At 45.4% G+C, this 21,670-nt stretch overlaps 1 protein-coding gene across 1 annotated transcript; it reads right to left on the reverse strand.

Annotated features, from left to right (window-relative positions):
• Positions 1 to 2,085: 2,085 nt before the first annotated feature.
• Positions 2,086 to 20,414, reverse strand: LOC115118046 (insulin receptor substrate 2-like). Its single transcript, XM_029646581.2, has 2 exons — positions 16,856 to 20,414; positions 2,086 to 4,628 (listed from the first exon to the last, which is right to left on the reverse strand). The coding sequence occupies exons 1-2, from the start codon at positions 20,175 to 20,177 to the stop codon at positions 4,624 to 4,626; spliced, it is 3,327 nt and encodes a 1,108-aa protein (XP_029502441.1). The 5' UTR covers positions 20,178 to 20,414; the 3' UTR covers positions 2,086 to 4,623.
• Positions 20,415 to 21,670: the final 1,256 nt, after the last annotated feature.

Consider the following 21,670-nt stretch of genomic DNA (forward strand, 5'->3'; position numbering starts at 1 on the left):
AAGGCAATTTGCATATACTCCAGAATGTTATGAAGAGTGATCAGATTAATTGCAATTCATTGCAAAGTCCCTCTTTGCCATGCAAATGAACTGAATCCCCAAAAAACTTTTCCACTGCATAACAGCCTTGCCACAAAAGGACCAGCTGACATTATGTCAGTGATTCTCTCATTAACACAGGTGTGAGTGTTGACGAGGACAAGGCTGGAGATCACGCTGTCATGCTGATTGAGTTCGAATAACAGACTGGAAGCTACAAAAGGAGGGTGGTGCTTGGAATCATTGTTCTTCCTCTGTCAATCATGGTTATCTGCAAGGAAACACGTGCCATCATCATTGCTTTGCACAAAAAGGGCTTCACAGGCAAGGATATTGCTGCCAGTAAGATTGCACCTAAATCAACCATTTTTCAGATCATCAAGAACTTCAAGGAGAGTGGTTCAATTGTTGTGAAGAAGGCTTCAGGGCGCCTAAGAAAATCCTGCAAGCGCCAGGACCATCTCCTAATGTTGATTCAACTGCAGGATCGGGGCACCACCAGTACAGAGCTTGCTCAGGAATGGCAGCAGGCAGGTGTGAGTGCATCTGCACGCACAGTGAGGCGAAGACTTTTGGAGGATGGCTTGATGTCAAGAAGGGCAGCAAAGAAGCCAATTCTCTCCAGGAAAAATATCAGGGACAGACTGATATTCTGCAAAAGGTACAGGGATTGGACTGCTGAGGACTGGGGTGAAGTCATTTTCTCTGATGAATCCCCTTTCCGATTGTTTGAGGCATCCGGAAAAAAGCTTGTCCGGAGAAGACAAGGTGAGCACTACCATCAGTCCTGTGTCCTGCCAACAGTAAAGCATCCTGAGACCATTCATGTGTGGGGTTGCTTCTCAGCCAAGGGAGATGGGCTGACTCACAATTTTGCCTAAGAACACAGCCATGAATAAAGAATGGTACCAACACATCCTCCAAGAGCAACTTCTCCCAACCATCCAGGAACAGTTTGTTGATGAACAATGCCTTTTCCAGCATGATGGAGCACCTTGCCATAAGGCAAAAGTGACAACTAAGTGGCTCGGGGAACAAAACATCGATATTTTGGGCCCATGGCCAGGAAACTCCCCCAGACCTTAATCCTATTGAGAAGTTGTGGTCAATCCTCAAGAGGCGGGTAGACAAACAAAAACCCACAAATTCTGACAAACTCCAAGCATTGATTATGCAAGAATGGGCTGCCATCAGTCAGGATGTGGCCCAGAAGTTAATTGACAGCATGCCAGGGCAGATTGCAGAGGTCTTGAAAAAGAAGGGTTAACACTGCAAATATTGACTCTTTGCATCAACTTCATGTAATTGTCAATAAAAGCCTTTGACACTTATGAAATGCTTGTAATTATACTTCAGTATTCCATAGTAACATCTGACAAAAAATATCTAAAGACACTGAAGCAGCAGACTGTGAAAATTAATATTTGCGTCACTCAAAATTTTTGCCAACTACTGTATACACACATAATTACAACCCCTCCCCCCATACACGCACACCCTGCCCCCAAAAACACACACACACAAACTAATATCCCAACCAGACTGTTACAGTTATACAAAGTTTCCCAACCTTAATTACCATTTCAATTAGCATGGCTGTGAGAAGGAATAATCTGACAGCATATGGCTGAGGGCACAGAAACATAATCCCATAACTGCTTGTATTTATTCCTTCTCTGTTCTGTCGCTCATGACAAGCTAGTCTAATTACTATTGTAGGGGGTTGGTGGAGCAAACCCATAGCAGCGCAAATGCTAGAAGATACTTAAAGAATTCTTCTGTCTTGCCACTGGGGTGTTGTTCAATGGGCAGAAGTCATAGTACAATACTCATTGAGGGATACTAGTAGAGAGGGAACAGATGAACATGCGTGGCTAAGACACAAAAGAGAGAGAGGTTTTTATTTGATTTATTGAAAAATGAATTGAGACATCTGGTGTCTGTGGAGACAGATGATGCTCCGTCTTTCTTCCATTCAGATAAGAGATCCCCCCCAAAAAACAACCACACTTGTTTGTGTAAAAAAGAGGAGACAGAGTCATTAGCTTTCTTAAACAATGTTATTCTTTATTGCAAGTGTCTATAAAGAATCAATACAGTCTAAAGCCATGGCAACTACACTAGGTTTAAATGATCATCTCTTAGTAGCATCTCAATAAGTCATGAGATATGAAGTATTTACAATGGAAGACACAGCAAGTTAAGCTAGGTCGTCATATCATCGTAATGTTTAGACGCTAAATAAAAACCCAACAGGAACGCTATCCAAATGCAAAAAAACACTGGTCAAATCACCAATAAGCTCTATTAGCAAAAACAAACAGAACACTTTCCATTATATCAATTGGCAGAAAAAAATTACAAAGAGCAAAAAAATAATATATTTTAAGGTTTAACAAACATTATTAACATATTATTATACAGTTGGTACCTCTCTATAAACAAATTTCTTAAAAATGTAAATATTGCATGTGCCATTCGTGAAATGTACCTAAGTAGCAAGAATAAACGTGTATGTCAAGTATTAATGAATCATTTGTTCTCAAAGTATTTCTCGGAATTACAGCATTAGAAAATGTCCTTGTAGAGGCAATCATTTCACAAGACCATCCTGTAATAATCATTTTAAAATCCAGGCCAAACATTGCTGCTTGTATATAACTTAATAATTAGTGCTTTCATTGTTTCTGGGAATTCACTCCAAACACATAAACAGTACAAACATAATTTATCATCTTTAACTTAAAATGTCTCTCAAACAAAAGGTTCAGCTTGCGCTCAATTCTATTCTCTGTATTTGTACATTTGTACAGTATATAGGCCAACGTTGAGTACCAATGAACTGACAAAGTAAGCCACACTCTTCGTCCTTACTCCGTTTTTTGATCGGTCCGTTTTTGCCTGTTTCTTTTGTCTTATTCTGCATGTTGTAGCAGTTGTCGTAGATATTATTGTTGTGGTATTTCTACTCGTTGTCAAGGTGGTTACGTTCCCCAAGAGGAGAACATGGAATAGACTACATTCAAGTGTCTTGTGTTTACAATCTAGGCAGTTTGTAAGTGCAAGACCGTGCAGCGTCAGCTCTGGTGTGTCTCCTCCTTCCTTCCTGTCTCACAGCCCAAAGCAGCAGCCATGGCTTCAGGCATGTCAAAACCTCTCTGAAAACCAGTCGTGAGTCTGCCCACCAGCCCAATCACAGCACACCTCTGTGCCAAATAGCCTATCACAGCTAACCACAGGTGCCGTGCTGAGGCATCAGGTGAGAATAACGTGTCACAGGTGGGTCATTGTGAGTGAACTAGGTCATCTGTTAAAGTATATAAAGGCTTTGTCTCAATGATGGTGTTCTAGGCATTAACAACAGACCACCAGCCCAGGTGAAACTGGAACATGCGGATGTGTGTGATGATGATGATGATGTGTGTGTGATGATGATGTGTGTCCTACTCTAGAAGACTCCTCCTGGATCCCATTCTCCTGGCTTTTACTTGCGTGTTGAATAATGCCGAACAGCTTCTTCTCGTAAGCTTTGTATGCAATGATAAATATATTACTATGGCATATTAATATATAGTAACTATATGTGAACGAACTGTAATAATCTCAATAATCTTTGATTGCAGAGGGAAAGAGGTCAGACAGACATTTCTTCCTCTCCAGCTGCTCAGACAAGCATTCCGTCTCCATGGCAATGGATTTAAGTCTTTGATTTTCTGCGTGTTTATAGGTCCAAACTAAACGTCCATCAGAAACTGAGGACAGGAGAGTAGTAAGGCTTTGGATTGGTGTTCATAAAAACATTCACCTCTGAAAATAAATAAATATATCTCGATATATATTTCTGGTGTGTAAATAAGTACTAACCTGGTTTGCTCTGAGGTAGGGGTTTTAAGCAACTGCTAACTCACTACGTTGTTGAATATATTCGTAAAATGCCACCTCTCTTCAGTACAAATTCAGTGTACACATCCACACACACACATGCACCACTAAGTGCACACATATAAATAAATAAACATGTGTAAGTATGTATAACGTGTGTTTCGCATATCTTGAGGTTTGGTTCAAGGTGAGGTTAACTGGCCCTGTCAGCCAAAGCCAAACGATAACCAGTGGAATAATAATAATAATAATAATAATATCATTTTGCAGAAGTAACTTTGAATGTACATAGATAATCTTTGAAGAAACATTATTTTTATTTGTCTAGATAGCAGCAGCGACGGCCCCTCAATGTCTGGGTGCCGAGAGGGGGGAGTGAAGATAGGAGACTTTGGGGAGGGGGGGGTCAAGTGTCCACATTGTCGTGACGACGGCGGCCCTGTTGACCCCTAGGGGAGGGGATGGTGGAGGTTAAAGTTTGTCTACTGCAGCACATGGTCCAGCTGTTGGCGTGGCGACCTCGTCACTAGGCTGCAGCGTTATCCATCGTTCACAGCCAGGAGAGAGAGAGAGAGAGAGAGAGAGAGAGAGAGAAAGAGAGAAAGAGAAGAGAGAAAGAGAAGAGAGAAAGAGAGAAAGAGAGAAAGAGAAGAGAGAGAGAGAGGGGAACAGGGGGTATAGGAGGGGGGGTCCCATCAGATTTCAGTCTGAATGGAGGGAAAGAGAAACAGAGAGGGGTGTGGTTTGGTTAATTAGGTTGCCATATTATCTACAAGCAAATCCCACATACAGACTTAAAAATGCATTCCTTTTTTTGTCCCACTAGGCTCTTGTTATCTCTTCCATTGAGAAACGATGTGTACGTACAGTATGTGTGCGTGAGTGTGTGTACGTACAGTATGTGTGCGTGAGTATGTGTGCGTGAGTACGTACAGTATGTGAGTGTGTGTGTGTACAGTATGTGTACGTACAATATGTGTGCGTGAGTGTGTGTACGTACAGTATGTGTGCGTGAGTGTGTGTGCATGAGTGTGTGTACGTACAGTATGTGTGCGTGAGTGTGTGTACGTACAGTATGTGTGTGTGAGTGTGTGTGCGTGAGTGTGTGTACGTACAGTATGTGTGCGTGAGTGTGTGTGCACGTACAGTATGTGTGCATGAGTGTGTGTGTGTACGTACAGTATGTGTGCGTGCGTGAGTGTGTGTACGTACAGTATGTGTGCGTGAGTGTGTGTACGTACAGTATGTGTGCATGAGTGTGTGTGCGTGAGTGAGTGAGTGAGTGAGTGAGTGAGTGAGTGAGTGAGTGAGTGAGTGAGTGAGTGAGTGAGTGAGTGAGTGAGTGAGTGAGTGAGTGAGTGAGTGAGTGAGTGAGTGAGTGTGTGTGAGTGAGTGTACGTACAGTATGTGTGCTTGAGTGAGTGTGAGTGAGTGTACGTACAGTATGTGTGTGTGAGTGCGTGAGTGTGTGTGTGTGTGTGTGTGTGTGTGTGAGTGTGAGTGAGTGTATGTACAGTATGTGTGCTTGAGTGTGTGTGTGTGTGTGTGTGTGTGTGTGTGTGTGTGTGTGTGTGTGTGTGTGTGTGTGTGTGTGTGTGTGTGTGTGTGTGTGTGTGTGTGTGTGTGTGTGAGTGCAGTATGTGTGCTTGAGTGAGTGTACGTACAGTATGTGTGCGTGAGTGTGTGTGTGTGTGTGAGTGTGTGAGTGAGTGTGAGTGAGTGTACGTACAGTATGTGTGCTTGAGTGAGTGTGAGTGAGTGTACGTACAGTATGTGTGCGTGTGTGTGTGTGTGTGTGTGTGTGTGTGAGTGAGTGCTCGTCAGCTGGGAGACAATCAAGTGGCAGAGGGGAAAGCAACGTTTAGCACTATTCAGCTGACAGAGTACAGTCTCCAATGACAAACACTGACCCATACCAACACTGACACACACGTTGAAAAACATACAGAAGCATAGAAAATAAAACACACACCTAAGCATACATGTGTACTTGTTTGTGCAGTGTGATTTGCATGCAGTGCTGGCGTGGAAGTAACAGCAGTGCTGGCGTGGAAGTAACAGCACACTGCATCTCGCCTCCCACTCACTCACTCACTCACTCACTCACTACCTCACTACCTCACTACCTCACTACCTCTTCTCCCTCTTCTCCCTCTTCTCCCTCTCTCTTTTTCCAGTGGTGGAAAAAGTACCCAATTGTCATACTTCAGTAAAAGTAAAGATATCTTAACAGGAAATAGCTCAAGTGAAAGTCACCCAGTAAAATAATAATTGAGTAAAAGTCTAAAAGTATTTGTAATTTCTAAAATATGATTAAGTATCAAAAGTAAAAGTATAAATCATTTTAAATTCCTTAAATTAAGCAAACCAGATGGCACCATTTTCTTGTTTTTTTTTTCATTTTTCGGATAGTCAGGGCTGCACTCCAACACAGACAAAACTTACAAATGAATAATTTGTGTTTAATGAGTCTGCCAGATCAGAGGCAGAAGGAATGAGCAGGAACGTTCTCTTGATAAATGTGTAATTGGACCATTTTCCTGTTCTGCTAAGAATTCAAAATGTACTTTTGAGTGTCAGGGAAAACATGAGGTAAAAAGTACATTATTTTCTTTAGGAATAAAGTGAAGTAAAAGTTGTCAAAAATATAAACAGTAAAGTACAGATACCCCAAAAAACTACTTAAGTAGTACTTCAACCTTTTACTTATGTACTTTACACCACTGTCTTTTTCAAGCAGAGAACAAGAGGTTTTTTCACAGAGCTGGCCACTCTCTTAAACAAACCTGATTCAGAACCCGCAGTGTTAGGAAACACACACACATACACACACACACACACAGAGAGAGAGAAATGCCATAACATCAAAACTTGAAACAAAATGTCAGACCAAAACACTATAATAATGATACTTTCCCAGAATACTGATCCTCGATACCCACCTACTAGGAGAACTCCCTATACCCACCTACTAGGAGAACTCCCTATACCCACCTACTAGGAGAACTCCCTATACCCACCTACTAGGAGAACTCCCTATACCCACCTACTAGGAGAACCCACCTACTAGGAGAACTCCCTATACCCACCTACTAGGAGAGCCCCCTATACCCACCTACTAGGAGAACCCCCTATACCCACCTACTAGGAGAACTCCCTATACCCACCTACTAGGAGAACTCCCTATACCCACCTACTAGGAGAACCCCCTATACCCACCTACTAGGAGAACCCCCTATACCCACCTACTAGGAGAACCCCCTATACCCACCTACTAGGAGAACCCCCTATACCCACCTACTAGGAGAACCCCCCTATACCCACCTACTAGGAGAACCCCCTACACCCACCTAATAGGAGAACCCACCTCCTAGGAGAACCCCCTATACCCACCTACTAGGAGAACACCCTATACCCACCTACTAGGAGAACCCCCTATACCCACCTACTAGGAGAACCCACCTACTAGGAGAAAGAGAGGAATGGGATAACTACTATTTATACCCAAAACTGCTAAATGCCTCTGTCACTCCACAGTCACAGAGGAGGTGCAGTACATAGTATACTAGTAAATAGAGGAGTGATTCACCTTGCGCTACTCACACTCACAGGAGGCTGATTAGAGTCTCTATTATCCTGCTAATCACATTAGAGGGGCTGACCCACTTCCACAGACACTGTGTCACCCTGTCCGTGCTCTGTCAGATATACAACCAGGAACCAGGAACCAGGACCTAGCCTGTTCATGGGAACCACACCTCATGGCTGACCAACCTCATCATAACGCCACACCTCATGGCTGACCAACCTCATCATAATGTCACACCTCATGGCTGACCAACCTCACCATAAAACCACACCTCATGGCTGACCAACCTCATCATAAAACCACACTTCATGGCTGTCCAACCTCACCATAACACCACACCTCATGGCTGTCTAACCTCACCATAACGCAACACCTCATGGCTGTCCAACCTCACCATAACACCACACCTCATGGCTGTCCAACCTCACCATAACACCACACCTCATGGCTGTCCAACCTCACCATAACACCACACCTCATGGCTGTCCAACCTCACAATAACGCAACACCTCATGGCTGTCCAACCTCACCATAACACCACACCTCATGGCTGTCCAACCTCACCATAACGCAACACCTCATGGCTGTCCAACCTAACCATAATACCACACCTCATGGCTGTCCAACCTCACCATAACGCAACACCTCATGGCTGTCCAACCTAACCATAACGCAACACCTCATGGCTGTCCAACCTAACCATAACACCACACCTGATAAAATATCTTCTGACCTGGTGTGGTGTATGTGACGGCAGAGTTCACAGAAGTAGTTTGAATTTCACAGGGCCAATTACACCCAGGGTCCAGTCACTCCATTCAGGGAGAGGGTTGGACAACCAGAGTAACAAAGTCAACCTGACATGGGAATGTGTGTGTGTGTGTGTGTGTGTGTGTGTGTGTGTGTGTGTGTGTGTGTGTGTGTGTGTGTGTGTGTGTGTGTGTGTGTGTGTGTGTGTGTGTGTGTGTGTGTGTGTGTGTGTGTGTGTGTGTGTGTGTGTGTGTGTGTGTGTGTCCCAGCAGGGCCAGTCCAGACCAGTTGGTTGCAGACACAGGGGAGTGGGGATGAGGGAGAGTTGCCGAGAATCAGAGCTTAATCATCTCACACACACAACCGAGGTTTCTAAACACACACCCCTGGTTACCAATCACACAGTCCTGCCAAGCCATCACAATCCCCTTTTATGAGTGGAGACTCAACCAGCACTTCTCAGTGCAGTGTGTGTCAGCTGAGAGAGACTACCTCCCCTAATACAGCTAATTTCACACACGCTGATCACAGAGGGAGAGAGCGAGGGGGTAGAGGGAGGGATAAACAAACCCGTTACAGCCTACCCATCCCCCTTATAGGCACGCCACCACACACCCCTCTACCCCTTCCTGGAAGGTGCCCCTTCCCCCAACCACACTGCTCTCCACATTATTTATTTATTTCTCACTGGCTATACATAGACCTGCTGTTCTCAGGCCAAGAACACTCTACATCACACTCACACACTCCACAGGCATATACAAAGGAGCAGACATGCTACTGTAGTTTAAAGTACAAAGTATGAAGTTCATATCTCAGACAGCAGGTCTGTGGTTCTCCTAGCAGTATCAAATCTCAGACAACAGGTCTGTGGTTCTCCTAGCAGTAGCATATCTCAGACAACAGGTCTATGGTTCTCCTAGCAGTAGCATATCTGAGACAACAGGTCTGTAATTCTCCTAGCAGTATCATATCTCAGACAAAAGGTCTGTAATTATCATATCAGTAGCATATCTCAGACAACAGGGCTGTAGTTATCCTAGCATAATCATATCTCAGACAACAGGTCTGTTATTCTCCTAGCAGTATCAAATCTCAGACAACAGGTCTGTGATTATCCTTGCAGTATCATATCTCAGACAACAGGTCTGTCATTCTCCTAGCAGTATCATATCTCAGACAACACATCTGTAATTCTCCTACCAGTAGCATATCTCAGGCAACAGGTCTGTAGTTATCGTAGCAGTAGCATATCTCAGACAACAGGTCTGTAGTTATCCTAGCAGTATCATATCTCAGACAACAGGTCTGTAATTCTCCTAGCAGTAGCATATCTAAGACAACAGGTCTGTAATTCTAATAGCAGTATCATATCGCAGAAAACAGGTCTGTAATTCTCCTAGCAGTAGCATATCTCAGACAACAGGTCTGTGGTTCTTCTAGCAGTAGTATATCTCAGACAACAGGTCTGTAATGCTCCTAGCAGTATCATATCTCAGACAACAGGTCGGTGGTTCTTCTAGCAGTAGCATATCTCAGACAACAGGTGTGTATTACTCCTAGCAGTAGCATATCTCAGACAACAGGTCTGTGGTTATCCTAGCAGTAGCATATCTCAGGCAACAGGTCTGTAGTTATCGTAGCAGTATCATATCTCAGACAACAGGTCTGTAGTTATCCTAGCAGTAGCATATCTTAGACAACAGGTCTGTGGTTATCCTAGCAGTAGCATATCTCAGACAACAGGTCTGTGGTTATCCTAGCAGTAGCATATCTCAGACAACAGGTCTGTAATTATCCTAGCAGTAGCATATCTCAGACAACAGGTCTGTAATTCTCCTAGCAGTAGCATATCTCAGACAATAGGTATGTAATTCTCCTAGCAGTAGCATATCTCAGACAACAGGTCTGTGGTTCTCCTAGCAGTAGCATATATCAGACAACAGGTCTGTGGTTCTCCTAGCAGTAGCATATCTCAGGCAACAGGTCTGTAGTTATCGTAGCAGTAGCATATATCAGACAACAGGTCTGTAGTTATCCTAGCAGTATCATATCTCAGACAACAGGTATGTGGTTGTCCTAGCAGTAGCATATCTCAGAAAACAGGTCTGTAGTTATCCTAGCAGTATCATATCTCAGACAACAGGTCTGTAATTCTAATAGCAGTATCATATCGCAGAAAACAGGTCTGTAATTCTCCTAGCAGTAGCATATCTCAGACAACAGGTCTGTGGTTCTTCTAGCAGTAGTATCTCTCAGACAACAGGTCTGTAATGCTCCTAGCAGTATCATATCTCAGACAACAGGTCGGTGGTTCTTCTAGCAGTAGCATATCTCAGACAACAGGTGTGTATTTCTCCTAGCAGTAGCATATCTCAGACAACAGGTCTGTAATTCTCCTAGCAGTAGCATATCTCAGACAACAGGTCTGTGGTTCTCCTAGCAGTAGCATATATCAGACAACAGGTCTGTAGTTATCCTAGCAGTAGCATATCTCAGACAACAGGTCTGTGGTTCTCCTAGCAGTATCATATCTCAGACAACAGGTCTGTGGTTCTCCTAGCAGTAGCATATCTCAGACAACAGGTCTGTAGTTATCCTAGCAGTAGCATATCTCAGACAACAGGTCTGTGGTTCTCCTAGCAGTATCATATCTCAGACAACAGGTCTGTGGTTCTCCTAGCAGTAGCATAATTCAGACTAACAGTTTTTTTTGTTCGGGCACAGGGTTGTGTTAACAAACAACATGTTAACATTTATTTTTGAATTTGAGAGAGGAAGGGGGAAGAAAAGAGAGTGAACCAAAGAAAAATGGAGAGCGATAAGAAGGAATGGGTGAGGAGGGAGTGAAGCCTGTTCCTGGGAAGTCAGGAGAACATGAGCTCAATGAGGCTTAAGTGATCCTAACTGCAACTCACCTCAGTGTTTGGGAAACCTGTGTGTGTGTGCTCTCCCTTCCACTAAATCTAACTCGAAACAAAACAAAATACTCAACAATGTCTAATCCTGAACACAATGTAACTCCTTAACTCCCAGCTAAATGGAGGGAAAGTTAACAGAGTTTATCTAACCATGGAACATCCCGTCCTAGTTTATGGGTATCACACAGAGAAGGGGAGGGAGGGAGGGGGGTGAAGTGAGAGAGGGGTGAAAGACAGAGAGAGGGCAGGGTAGTGAGGACAGGTGAAGGCAAACGTTATTAGAAATACGTCACTACGTCTAGGTATTATTATTGGATAGATCTATAATTAACCACACACAGCAGCTGACAAGTCAATCAGGCTTTTTCAGCACAGCTATGCTATCCTCTAAAATCACACCACTTCAGTGAAATTCATTTAGGTAACAAATTCAGTTAAAATTCTCGAAAGCAATTATTCTTCTCAAAGAAGTCCATAAAACAGGAGGCAATTCAAGGAATTCCTGTAATGGGGCTATTTAGCTATCTAATTTACTAATTGTTTAATTAGTTGTTAAAAAAACATCTATGGTATTTTATTAAAGCCAACCAGAGGCCCTCAGCTGGAACTAGGAGCTACAGACAGAGGGCTCTCTGGGCGGAGAGAGAAAGGAGGGCAGAGACCAACTGACTAGGAGACTTAATCACATGACTTACAGTAAACAGAAACTAATGCCAGAAAAAGTGAGCAATAAAGAGAGAGAGGGAAGGACAGAGAGATAGAGAAAGGGAAAAAAAGAGTAAGTGAAAGAGCGAAAGTGAGGGTTAGAGTGATATTTGGTCTCAATTCAATTTCAATTCAAGGGGCTTTATTGGCATGGGAAGCATATGTTTACACTGCCAAAGCAAGTGATATAGATAATAAACAAAGTGAAATAAACAATAAAAAATGAAAATAAACATTACACTTATAAAAGTTCCAAAAGAATAAAGACTTTTCAAAAGTCATATTATGTCTATATACAGTGTTGTAACGATGTGCAAACAGTTAAAGTACAAAAAGGAATATAAATAAATGTAAATATGGGTTGTATTTACAATGGTGTTTGTTCTTCACTGGTTGCCCTTTTCTTGTGGAAACAGGTCACAAATCTTGCTGCTGTAATGGCACACTGTGGTATTTCACCCAATAGATATGGGAGTTTATCAAAATTGGATTTGTTTTCAGCCTCTCTCTCTGACGCAGTTGGTGCTCAGTCATTGCCTCTGAAGGGCCAGATAACCAGTGAGCACTGCTGGGAGGGGCAGGTGCAAGACCCCGGCCCCCACCATCTGCTAACACACACATACTGAGGTAGAGAGGGAAACAAAAGGGGGGGACGAGGTCAGAGCTCCCAAATAAAAACAGGGAGAGAATGAGTGTCTATCAAACACCTGACAGCCCAAAAGAGAGAGAGCGCTCATAAAAAAAGAGGAAAACATGAAGAAAGGAGAGAGAGGAATGATAAGAGCGTCAGAGAAAAACACAGAGAGAGTTTCAGACACAGAGATAGACTAGAGAGCGTAGGAGAGATGAATACATGTTTCTTATTCTGTTTGCAGATAACTGGTGTTTGCTTGTAGCGTTCCCTTCCTCTCTGCTATTCCCAAGGGCCCTCACACACCCAGAGCCAGTTCAAAGGTTACGTTTCTGACCCGGGGCGGCAGAGTGAGGTGCAGGAGTGGGCCATATGGGGGTATGCTTTGAAATTTAAACAGCCCCCAACCCACTCAGTGACCCACCCCCTTCCCTCTCCCATCTGAGTGAGTGCATGCCTACCCCCAAACCAAAACAACAACAATGCCAAAAACACTAGCTTTGGACAGGCCATCAGCTCAATGAGTCAATGAACCAATAAACTAATAAGTCTCAAATACTGATATCTAATTCACAAAAACACAAAGCCAGAGTAACCTACAAACACAAAGCCAGAGTAACCTACAAACACAAGGCCAGAGTAACCTACAAATACAAGGCCAGAGTAACCTACAAACACAAGGCCAGAGTAACCTACAAACACAAGGCCAGAGTAACCTACAAACACAAGGCCAGAGTAACCTACAAATACAAGGCCAACACAAGGCCAGAGTAACCTACAAATACAAGGCCAGAGTAACCTACAAACACAAGGCCAGAGTAACTACAAACACAAGGCAAACACAAGGCCAGAGTAAACACAAGGCCAGAACCCACAAACACAAGGCAAACACAAGGCCAGAGTAAGAGTAACCCCACAAACAAAGGCACAAGGCCAGAGTAACCTACAAACACAAGGCCAGAGTAACCCACAAACACAAGGCCAGAGTAACCTACACAAGGCCAGAGCAAACTACAAACACAAGGCCAGAGTAACCTACAAACACAAGGCCAGAGTAACCTACAAACACAAGGCCAGAGTAACCTACAAACACAAGGCCAGAGTAACCTACAAACACAAGACCAGAGTAACCTACAAACACAAGGCCAGAGTAACCTACAAACACAAGGCCAGCTACAAACACAAGGCCAGAGTAACCTACAAACACAAGGCCAGAGTAACCTACAAACACAAGGCCAGAGTAACCTACAAACACAAGGCCAGAGTAACCTACAAACACAAGGCCAGAATAACCTACAAACACAAGGCCAGAGTAACCTACAAACACAAGGCCAGAGTAACCTACAAACACAAGGCCAAAAACACAAGGCCAGAGTAACCTACAAACACAAGGCCAGAATAACCTGCAAACACAAGGCCAAACACACAAGGCCAGAACCTAACTAAGGCCAGGTAACCTACAAACACAAGGCCAGAGTAACCTACAAACACAAGGCCAGAGTAACCTACAAACACAAGGCCAGAGTAACCTACAAACACAAGGCCAGAGTAACCCACAAACACAAGGCCAGAGTAACCTACAAACACAAGGCCAGAGTAACCTACAAACACAAGGCCAGAGTAACCAAACACAAGGCCAGAGTAACAAACACAAGGCCAGAGTAACCTACAAACACAAGGCCAGAGTAACCTAAAACACAAGGCCAGAGTAACCTACAAACACAAGGCCAGAGTAACCTACAAACACAAGGCCAGAGTAACCTACAAACACAAGGCCAGAGTAACCTACAAACACAAGGCCAGAGTAACCTACAAACACAAGGCCAGAGTAACCTACAAACACAAGGCCAGAGTAACCTACAAACACAAGGCCAGAGTAACCTACAAACACAAGGCCAGAGTAAACTACAAACACAAGGCCAGAGTAACCTACAAACACAAGGCCAGAGTAACCTACAAACACAAGGCCAGAGTAACCTACAAACACAAGGCCAGAGTAAACTACAAACACAAGGCCAGAGTAACCTACAAATAGATACACACAGCAGCTGTCACACACACACAAAATATAAAGGCCAATTCATCCTCAAATGATTTGCATTCCAAATCCAGCAAGTCACAAATGAATGTGAGCATGTGGAATGCTGACTACGAGTCACGTTGTGGTGCTGAGGGAAGAATGTGGAAAAGCCTGTAATTTCTTGGTAAACACTTTGTTCTTTCTCTCCGGCTGATCATTTGTTTTTCAGGAATGCCATAAATAACCAAGCAATAACCGGCCACAGCCAACTCGTACTGGATCAACTCTGCTCCTTCTCTGTTGCTTTGTTGTCTCCCCTCCTCTGTTCTTACCCCCCTCCCTCCCACTGTGGTCTGTTTTGTCCTGATTTTGAAAAACAAACTAATACATGTCACTCCTCTGTCTCCATTCCTCCTCCCCCATCTCCTCTCCTTCCGTAGCTTAGGGCCAGGTCTTTCTTTCTGCTCAACTTTGTGGAAATGACTGCTATGTCTACAAAACAACTCAGTCAGCAGACATGCTTAGGGTTGCAACATTTTCCAGAAATCCTAGTAGGAAGATTCCGGATTTTCGTGCTTATTCCTCCTGATTTTGGGAATACTCCAACCACTATTTCAGAGAAAACCAGGGAATTTATTGAAAGTTCCCAGAATGTTGCAACCCCAGTCATGCTCAAACACACATGAAATCCCTTATTACACAAACATAAGTAAATACACTGGCATAATACTTCTTAACACACACCCTTGATTGAGTATGTTTGGCCAATCAGTGCATAGGTTTTTAATCCCCTTGGGAGCAGGTGCAGTGTGTGTGTTAGTCTGTTTTGTAAAGTTCCTCACGGTAAAACAACAACGTGATCTGCAATCCCCCCAGTAGGTTAGAAAAACAAGTGAAAATTCACATCTCCCTGCAGCCTTTGAACACTACATTCCTAACATGAAACCCAATACCTGACAAGTGATAAACAACTGACTCACTTGTTTTTCCGGGGAACCCAGTGCACTGACTACACCCAGCCCTTCTGTTTACAGCCAGAGAGGGAGACAGAGGAAGAGAGAAAGTAGATGAGGAAAGGAGAAAGAGAGCACTCCCTTTACCAGGGCATTGCAGATCACAACATTGTGTAGCCGCTGCTTATAGGCCTACAAGTAAATGTATATTTCACCATCAATGTCCAAACCAAATATATGGGGAGTGTGTTATTTACTGTTGTATAGCAGGCTACTGATACTACAGTAGACATAAGCCAGGAACGAGGTGAAAGGTAATGTTTTGGTTTCCCCAACCTCAATAGTTACGGACGGGGTTGAAGTGTGATTTGGTAGGTGAATTGTCCCCTAAATCGATGTATTTTCTGTGATCATTTTGAACAGAATCAGTTTGAGCCTACTTTCCACTATATTTGCTGACTCGTATCCTAATCCTCTCAGAGCGCATATAAGTGTGTTACATAAAGAAGAAACCACCTAGCCGATATATTCCTTATGGATTGTTCTGGCATACTGAGCATCATTGAAAGCAGCGCGTTGGGATATGTTCTCCTGTCTCTGTACATTTGCACTAGCGTAGTCTGGTCCAGAAGAATAACTGCATCACAGGAAACGCTGGCTGGGACTCAAGCGCACACATTGATCCAGAATTCAAACAACTTCAATCATTTGCATGACGGAACCATGCGTATTTCCCACAGCCATGGCCTTAATGATGTACTGAATGTGTGTGACAGGCTACTCCAAATATAACAGTTGATTTGCACTGAATAAGCTGCATAACAGGACTAATACGCTACACTTCTCATGGTGCTCCAACTTGCACCGTCACGTATCATTTCAGACGCCATGTTTAATAAATCATGTTTAGAGAAATAAATCAGATCTATGTTATAGTAAGTAGTTTCACTATAAGCAGTATACACCAAATACATTTGTTTAAACGGACTTGCAATAACAAACATAAACACTGAACAGTTTGATGTAGCTCATGATGCTAACTGATGTAGCTCATGATGCTAACTGATGTAGCTCATGATGCTAACTGATGTAGCTCATGATGCTAACTGATGTAGCTCATGCAATGGAATGTATTTTTCCTAATGTCAGTTGAATTGACTCAATAAATCACAGCACACATTGAAGGGTAAGATTCCTGCTTCTACTTCCTGGCATGGCTACACTCAAAATGTCTAGTCCAGCCATTATGCCATCATTGACTTAAATGGAGACATCCTTTCTATTCATTCTATTTCTATGCCATGGATGAATGAATGGGCTCATGATAAGCATGCAAAGGCACACACATAATCGGCAGAGGCTCACCTTTCACTGCTGTTGCAGTCTCCTTGAAGCCCATGGTGGCATAGGGGCTGGCGTTGAAACTGTTCATGCCCCCCTTGCATCCACACGCTGCCTTGAACCTCAGCAGTCCCTCACAGCCCCCCAGATTGGTGCAACCCCCCAGGCTCCCTTCCATCAGGTTTAAGGCAATGTAGTTGAGTCCGTTTTGGTAGCCCGCCGACGTCTCCCGGCACATGGGGCTGTTGCTGTTCCCATACTCCTCGTCTGAGCCCTCCGAGCTCCGGACCAGCCGCGACACGTTTTCTACCGACGCCGAGCTGTGCCGCTTGTTGGAATCGTGGGCGAACGATGGAGACACTGGCGTTACTGTGGTTGTGGAGGAGAAGGTCTCGGAGCTGTGGCGCCTGCGACCCTGGGGGTCAGCCCGTATCACCTTAGCCCCCCTGTCTGGGTTGACGGGGGGGGGGGATGGACCCCCCAGGAGGAAGGACTCCACTGGGGCAGGGGGGACCACCACTACGCCCTCTCCCCCCAGGGTGAGTCTCTGGATGCAGGACGAGGGGCTGGTAGGCAGATGGGTGGTGGAGTCAGAGGGGCACAGAGAGGCAGGGAGAGAGACAGAGGGGTTAGTAGGACTGAAGGTCATCTCAGTGTAGTCGTCTTTTACAGCTCCAACCGGGCACACAGGGCTCACATGCTTTTGGAGAGGATATTCCACTACGACTCTCTCCTCCTTCTCCCCCTCCTCTCTCTCCCTCTGATTCTCTCTGTGAGGCTGGCCTGGACACACGAGGAGCACAGGACTCAGCTCCATGCGCCCTATTGAAGAAGGGGAATCCCTGTGTTTGGAAGAGCATGAGCTGATGTTGATGTTGACGTATTCGGAGAGTGGCGGGGAACTCCTCGCCGGCCCGTCCACCGAGCCCAGCGATGAAGCAGAGCTTTCAGTCGTGGTAGAGACAGGCGGGTATCGTGTGGCGTTGCCAAAGTCTATGTTGATGTACTCCCCGGGACTCCTGGGCTCAGAGGGGAGAGGGTGTTCGCTCATACAGGGCAGTGTCCTCAGAGAGTCAAGGGCGAGCCGGGTAGGTCGACTCACCCTCCCCCTGTGGACCAGACCCCCCTCCTGGGTCACCCTGCCGGCTCTGAGGATCGAGGGAGCTGAGGAGAGGGTGTTGGTGGGGGGCGTACCGATGGAGACTGGTGAGATGGGACAGTAGTTGGACTCCTCTTCTATCCTCTGCCTCTGTAGACTCATCACCACGTACTGGTCTGTGTCTGTGACACCGTTCCTCTGGGGCTGGGCTTTGAGAGAGCGGGGCAGGGAACTGATGGAGTAAGGCTGTCTGTGGTGAGGGTGAGGCTGGGGGGTAGTGTCTGTGAAGAAGTAGTCTGAGGGGGTGAAGGACACCAGAGGGTCCACAGGGGACATGTTGAGGTACTCCTCATTAGTGAGTTTCTCATCTGAGCTGTCCACAGACATCTTGGCCCCGCAGAACATCCTCATGTAGCCGCTGTCCTCCAGAGACACACTGCCAGGGGAATCTGTATGGGGACCCATCCCAGCTGGAGAGGGGTGAGAGCGGGGGTTGATGATCTGCTTTGGGGCCGACACACACATGGGGCTCATGGGCATGTAAGCATTACCTTTGACCCCCGCTGTCTGAGGAGCCACACCTGGAGTCATGGGCATGTAGCCACTGTCGCCTAGGTGACCGTTGGAGCCTATCTGGACATCGCCATAGTCCTCGGGATAGGTCACTTTTGGGGAAGCCATGTGAGAGCTGCGACCCGATTGGCAACCACTGGTGTAGGTGGCCCTCATGAGCGTGTATTCGTCCAATGAGGCAGAGGAGACCTGGGGCGGTGCCCTGTGCTGGCGCGGGGTGGTGAGGGAGTATGTGCGTTTCCGGTATGCCTTGTCCAGCTCTGGTAACCGGCGGTAACCGTTCTGTCTCTCCATCACCATATAGCCGTGCAGGTTGCTGCCTTCCCGGGAAGGGGGTGTGTCTTCCCTCAGGGACTCTGGGGTGTTACTGCGGAGGGTGAGGTGCAGGCCTGCAGGGCTGGAGCCATAATCATCACAGGAGATGAAGCCCCCATCACTGGGGGAGACCGAGGCACTGCAGCTGGAGGGGCAAGGAGCACTGCTCTCCGAGCAGGAGGACAGGCTAACAGGGCTGGGGGTGGCTGTGGGTGGAGAGTGAGACAGAGGCATGGACATGGACTTACTGTGCTGGAGGGAAGAGGATTCAAATGTCCGGCAGGGCCGGGCTGTAATGGTGTTTGATCTCCCTAATAGGTTCGGTTGAATACCGGGGCTGAGGGGACTCCCGTTCACAGACATGGGGCGCACCATGGTGCCTTCTCCCTCGCTGGCAGTGCGTATCCGGCAGGACGTAAATTTACTAACCGGGGAAGTTGTGGCCATGCTGTCAGTGCGCGACCGCCGCTGGAGCCCGGTCTGGCTTGGAGGAAGGTTGTTGAGGTGCCGCCGGGTCGGCACGGAGATGGGGTTAGTGCCTGAAGACTGGCTCTTGCTGCGCGGCCGAAACTCTGACAGCTCCTTCATGGCTTTCATGGCCTCCAATATAGTCTCGTGGATGTTTTGCGCCACCACTGAGTCGTCAGCCTGCATCCACAGCTCGCCTGGTCCCGTGGCTGCTGACCGTCCGACCTCGATGAAGAAAAAGCTCTCTGAGTGCCCGCATCTCCGAATGTTCATCAGCTGTAAACTGACGGACGCGACATCCGAGTTGAGCTTTACGAAGCTGATAGTCCGGCTGGATAAACACAGTCTGTACACCCCGGTCAGATTCCGGCTCTGCCCCAGCCCTTTGGATTTCAGGTTTACTTGCCATACCTCCTTATACGCGGCAGTTACCGGCGTAATCATCCCGTAGTTCGCCTCATCAAACCCCACCAGCGAAGAAGCGGAATTGGAAGCGGAGCCGTCGGAGTACACTTTGCCCTCGCTCATTAAATCCGTTAAGACTCGGTACCAATTATCCTGCTCTTTTTCATTATCTGCCGCAACGGCAAAATATTCGTCCTTGGTATAGAGGGCGATAAGGTGTTTGTGTTTGGCGTCAGCTCTCTTGTTGATATTGAGGCAGCAGTCAAGAGGTATAACCCTCTTTGCCGCTGACTTGTTTTTCCATTTCTTCTCGCTCTCGTAGTACTCCAGCCGGGCAGGGAAGCCCTCGCCCGGTTCCTTCAGAACGAAGAAGCGCTTGTGTCCGTGCTTCTGCTTCTTGAGGTATCCACATTTCTTAATCTTGGTGTTACTAATGTTCGCGTTGGATAACAAGTGTCCTCCCCCAGTATTTGGAGGACTCGCCATTCTATCGTCCTTTAAAAAACAAATCTCACTTTCGTTAACCTGTTGTTATATCCTCACTTATCGAAGGCTGGAGAGAAACTCTGTATAGTCCGTATCTCTCAGAAACACTTTCACTCCAGGCGCCGGCTGTGCGTTCGGCGTCTGTGGCTGTTTAACAGTAAATAACCCATATCGCTAGAGTGACCGGAGTGAAGAGGGAAACAATATGTGACGTTCTACACATCCAGCTTTGGTTACAAAAAAGAGAAGGGGAGGAAAAAAATGCACACACTGACACTGGGTCGCTGCTAGCCGACGGGGCGTACCTGCAAATCCGCCTACTTATTGGGCTCATTGGTGGTGGAGAGGGCTGCATGATAGTGAAAAGACTCCGTCAGACGTTAGAAAGCCCTCCCACTCAATTACATTCAATTCAATGGGCTTTATTGGCATGTGAATCATATTTTTACATTACCAAAGAAAGTGAAATAGATCATAAACAAATAGGAAATAAACAAGGGAAATAAACCATTTAAAAAACGTACATATTACACTCACAAAAGTTGTAAAATAATATTGACATTTAAAATGTCATATTACTGGCTATGTACACTGTTGTAACAATGCACTCACTCTCATACACACTCCTGACCTCTTGCGACTCAATCTGGGAACTGTTGATGCTGTTCATGTGCTAGTCGGAATGTCCGATGTGCTAACTCTTTGTAGTTATACTCGTGCCGCGTTCAACCAGTTAGCAAGTCGGAAATGTCAGGGTTTCCTAGTTCCGAATAGCATATGAATGCACCATTCGCCCGATCATATCTGTAGCCAGTGGTGCATTTACTAGGCCTGTATGCATATTAAATGCGTACGTGTATCCTCTTCTTGCAGAGCAACTCAGGCTATGTAGCCTATTATCAAATGATTTATGACGAGGCGTATCACAGACCCTGGTGGCTATTTGGGTTAAGTATTGTTGTATTTATTAGGTTTGTGCGCAGTATAGCATTGATGATGTCTTGTGTTTGGTTAGTGCGCAATAAGAATTATGGAGGGAAAGCTCAATTTATTCGTCACAGGTTTCAGAGTGGATAAACTGATATAAGTTTGAGTGAATGTACGCCTATGTTATACTTAGATGTTATTTTATTATGATAAGTTAGTGCTGTCAATAAATAACAATGCTATAATAGGCATGTAATTACAAGCCTTGATGATATAAATAATTAGGTCTATTTGCATTCGTATTAATTTTTTACACAAGTTATAGCACAATTCTAAAAACACGGCATGATGCATGATCTAGTCGATTCTACAATGGATTATCCATGCTCCGAACGGCAATTGGCATCAACTGCGATTTACAACGTGATGAGGCGCATGCGAGAGGAGGGTGCGTGACTGTTCCCAGTCTGTACCCAGCCTCTGCCCTCCTACTTCAGAAGTAAACAAGCATCACGAGACTGCGGCTCTGTGACACAGCTAGGCTGGGAGGGAGAGCGGGAGAGCCT

The sequence above is a fragment of the Oncorhynchus nerka genome, linkage group LG3 (assembly GCF_034236695.1).
Source record: "Oncorhynchus nerka isolate Pitt River linkage group LG3, Oner_Uvic_2.0, whole genome shotgun sequence".
In the NCBI taxonomy this organism is placed as follows: domain Eukaryota; kingdom Metazoa; phylum Chordata; class Actinopteri; order Salmoniformes; family Salmonidae; genus Oncorhynchus; species Oncorhynchus nerka.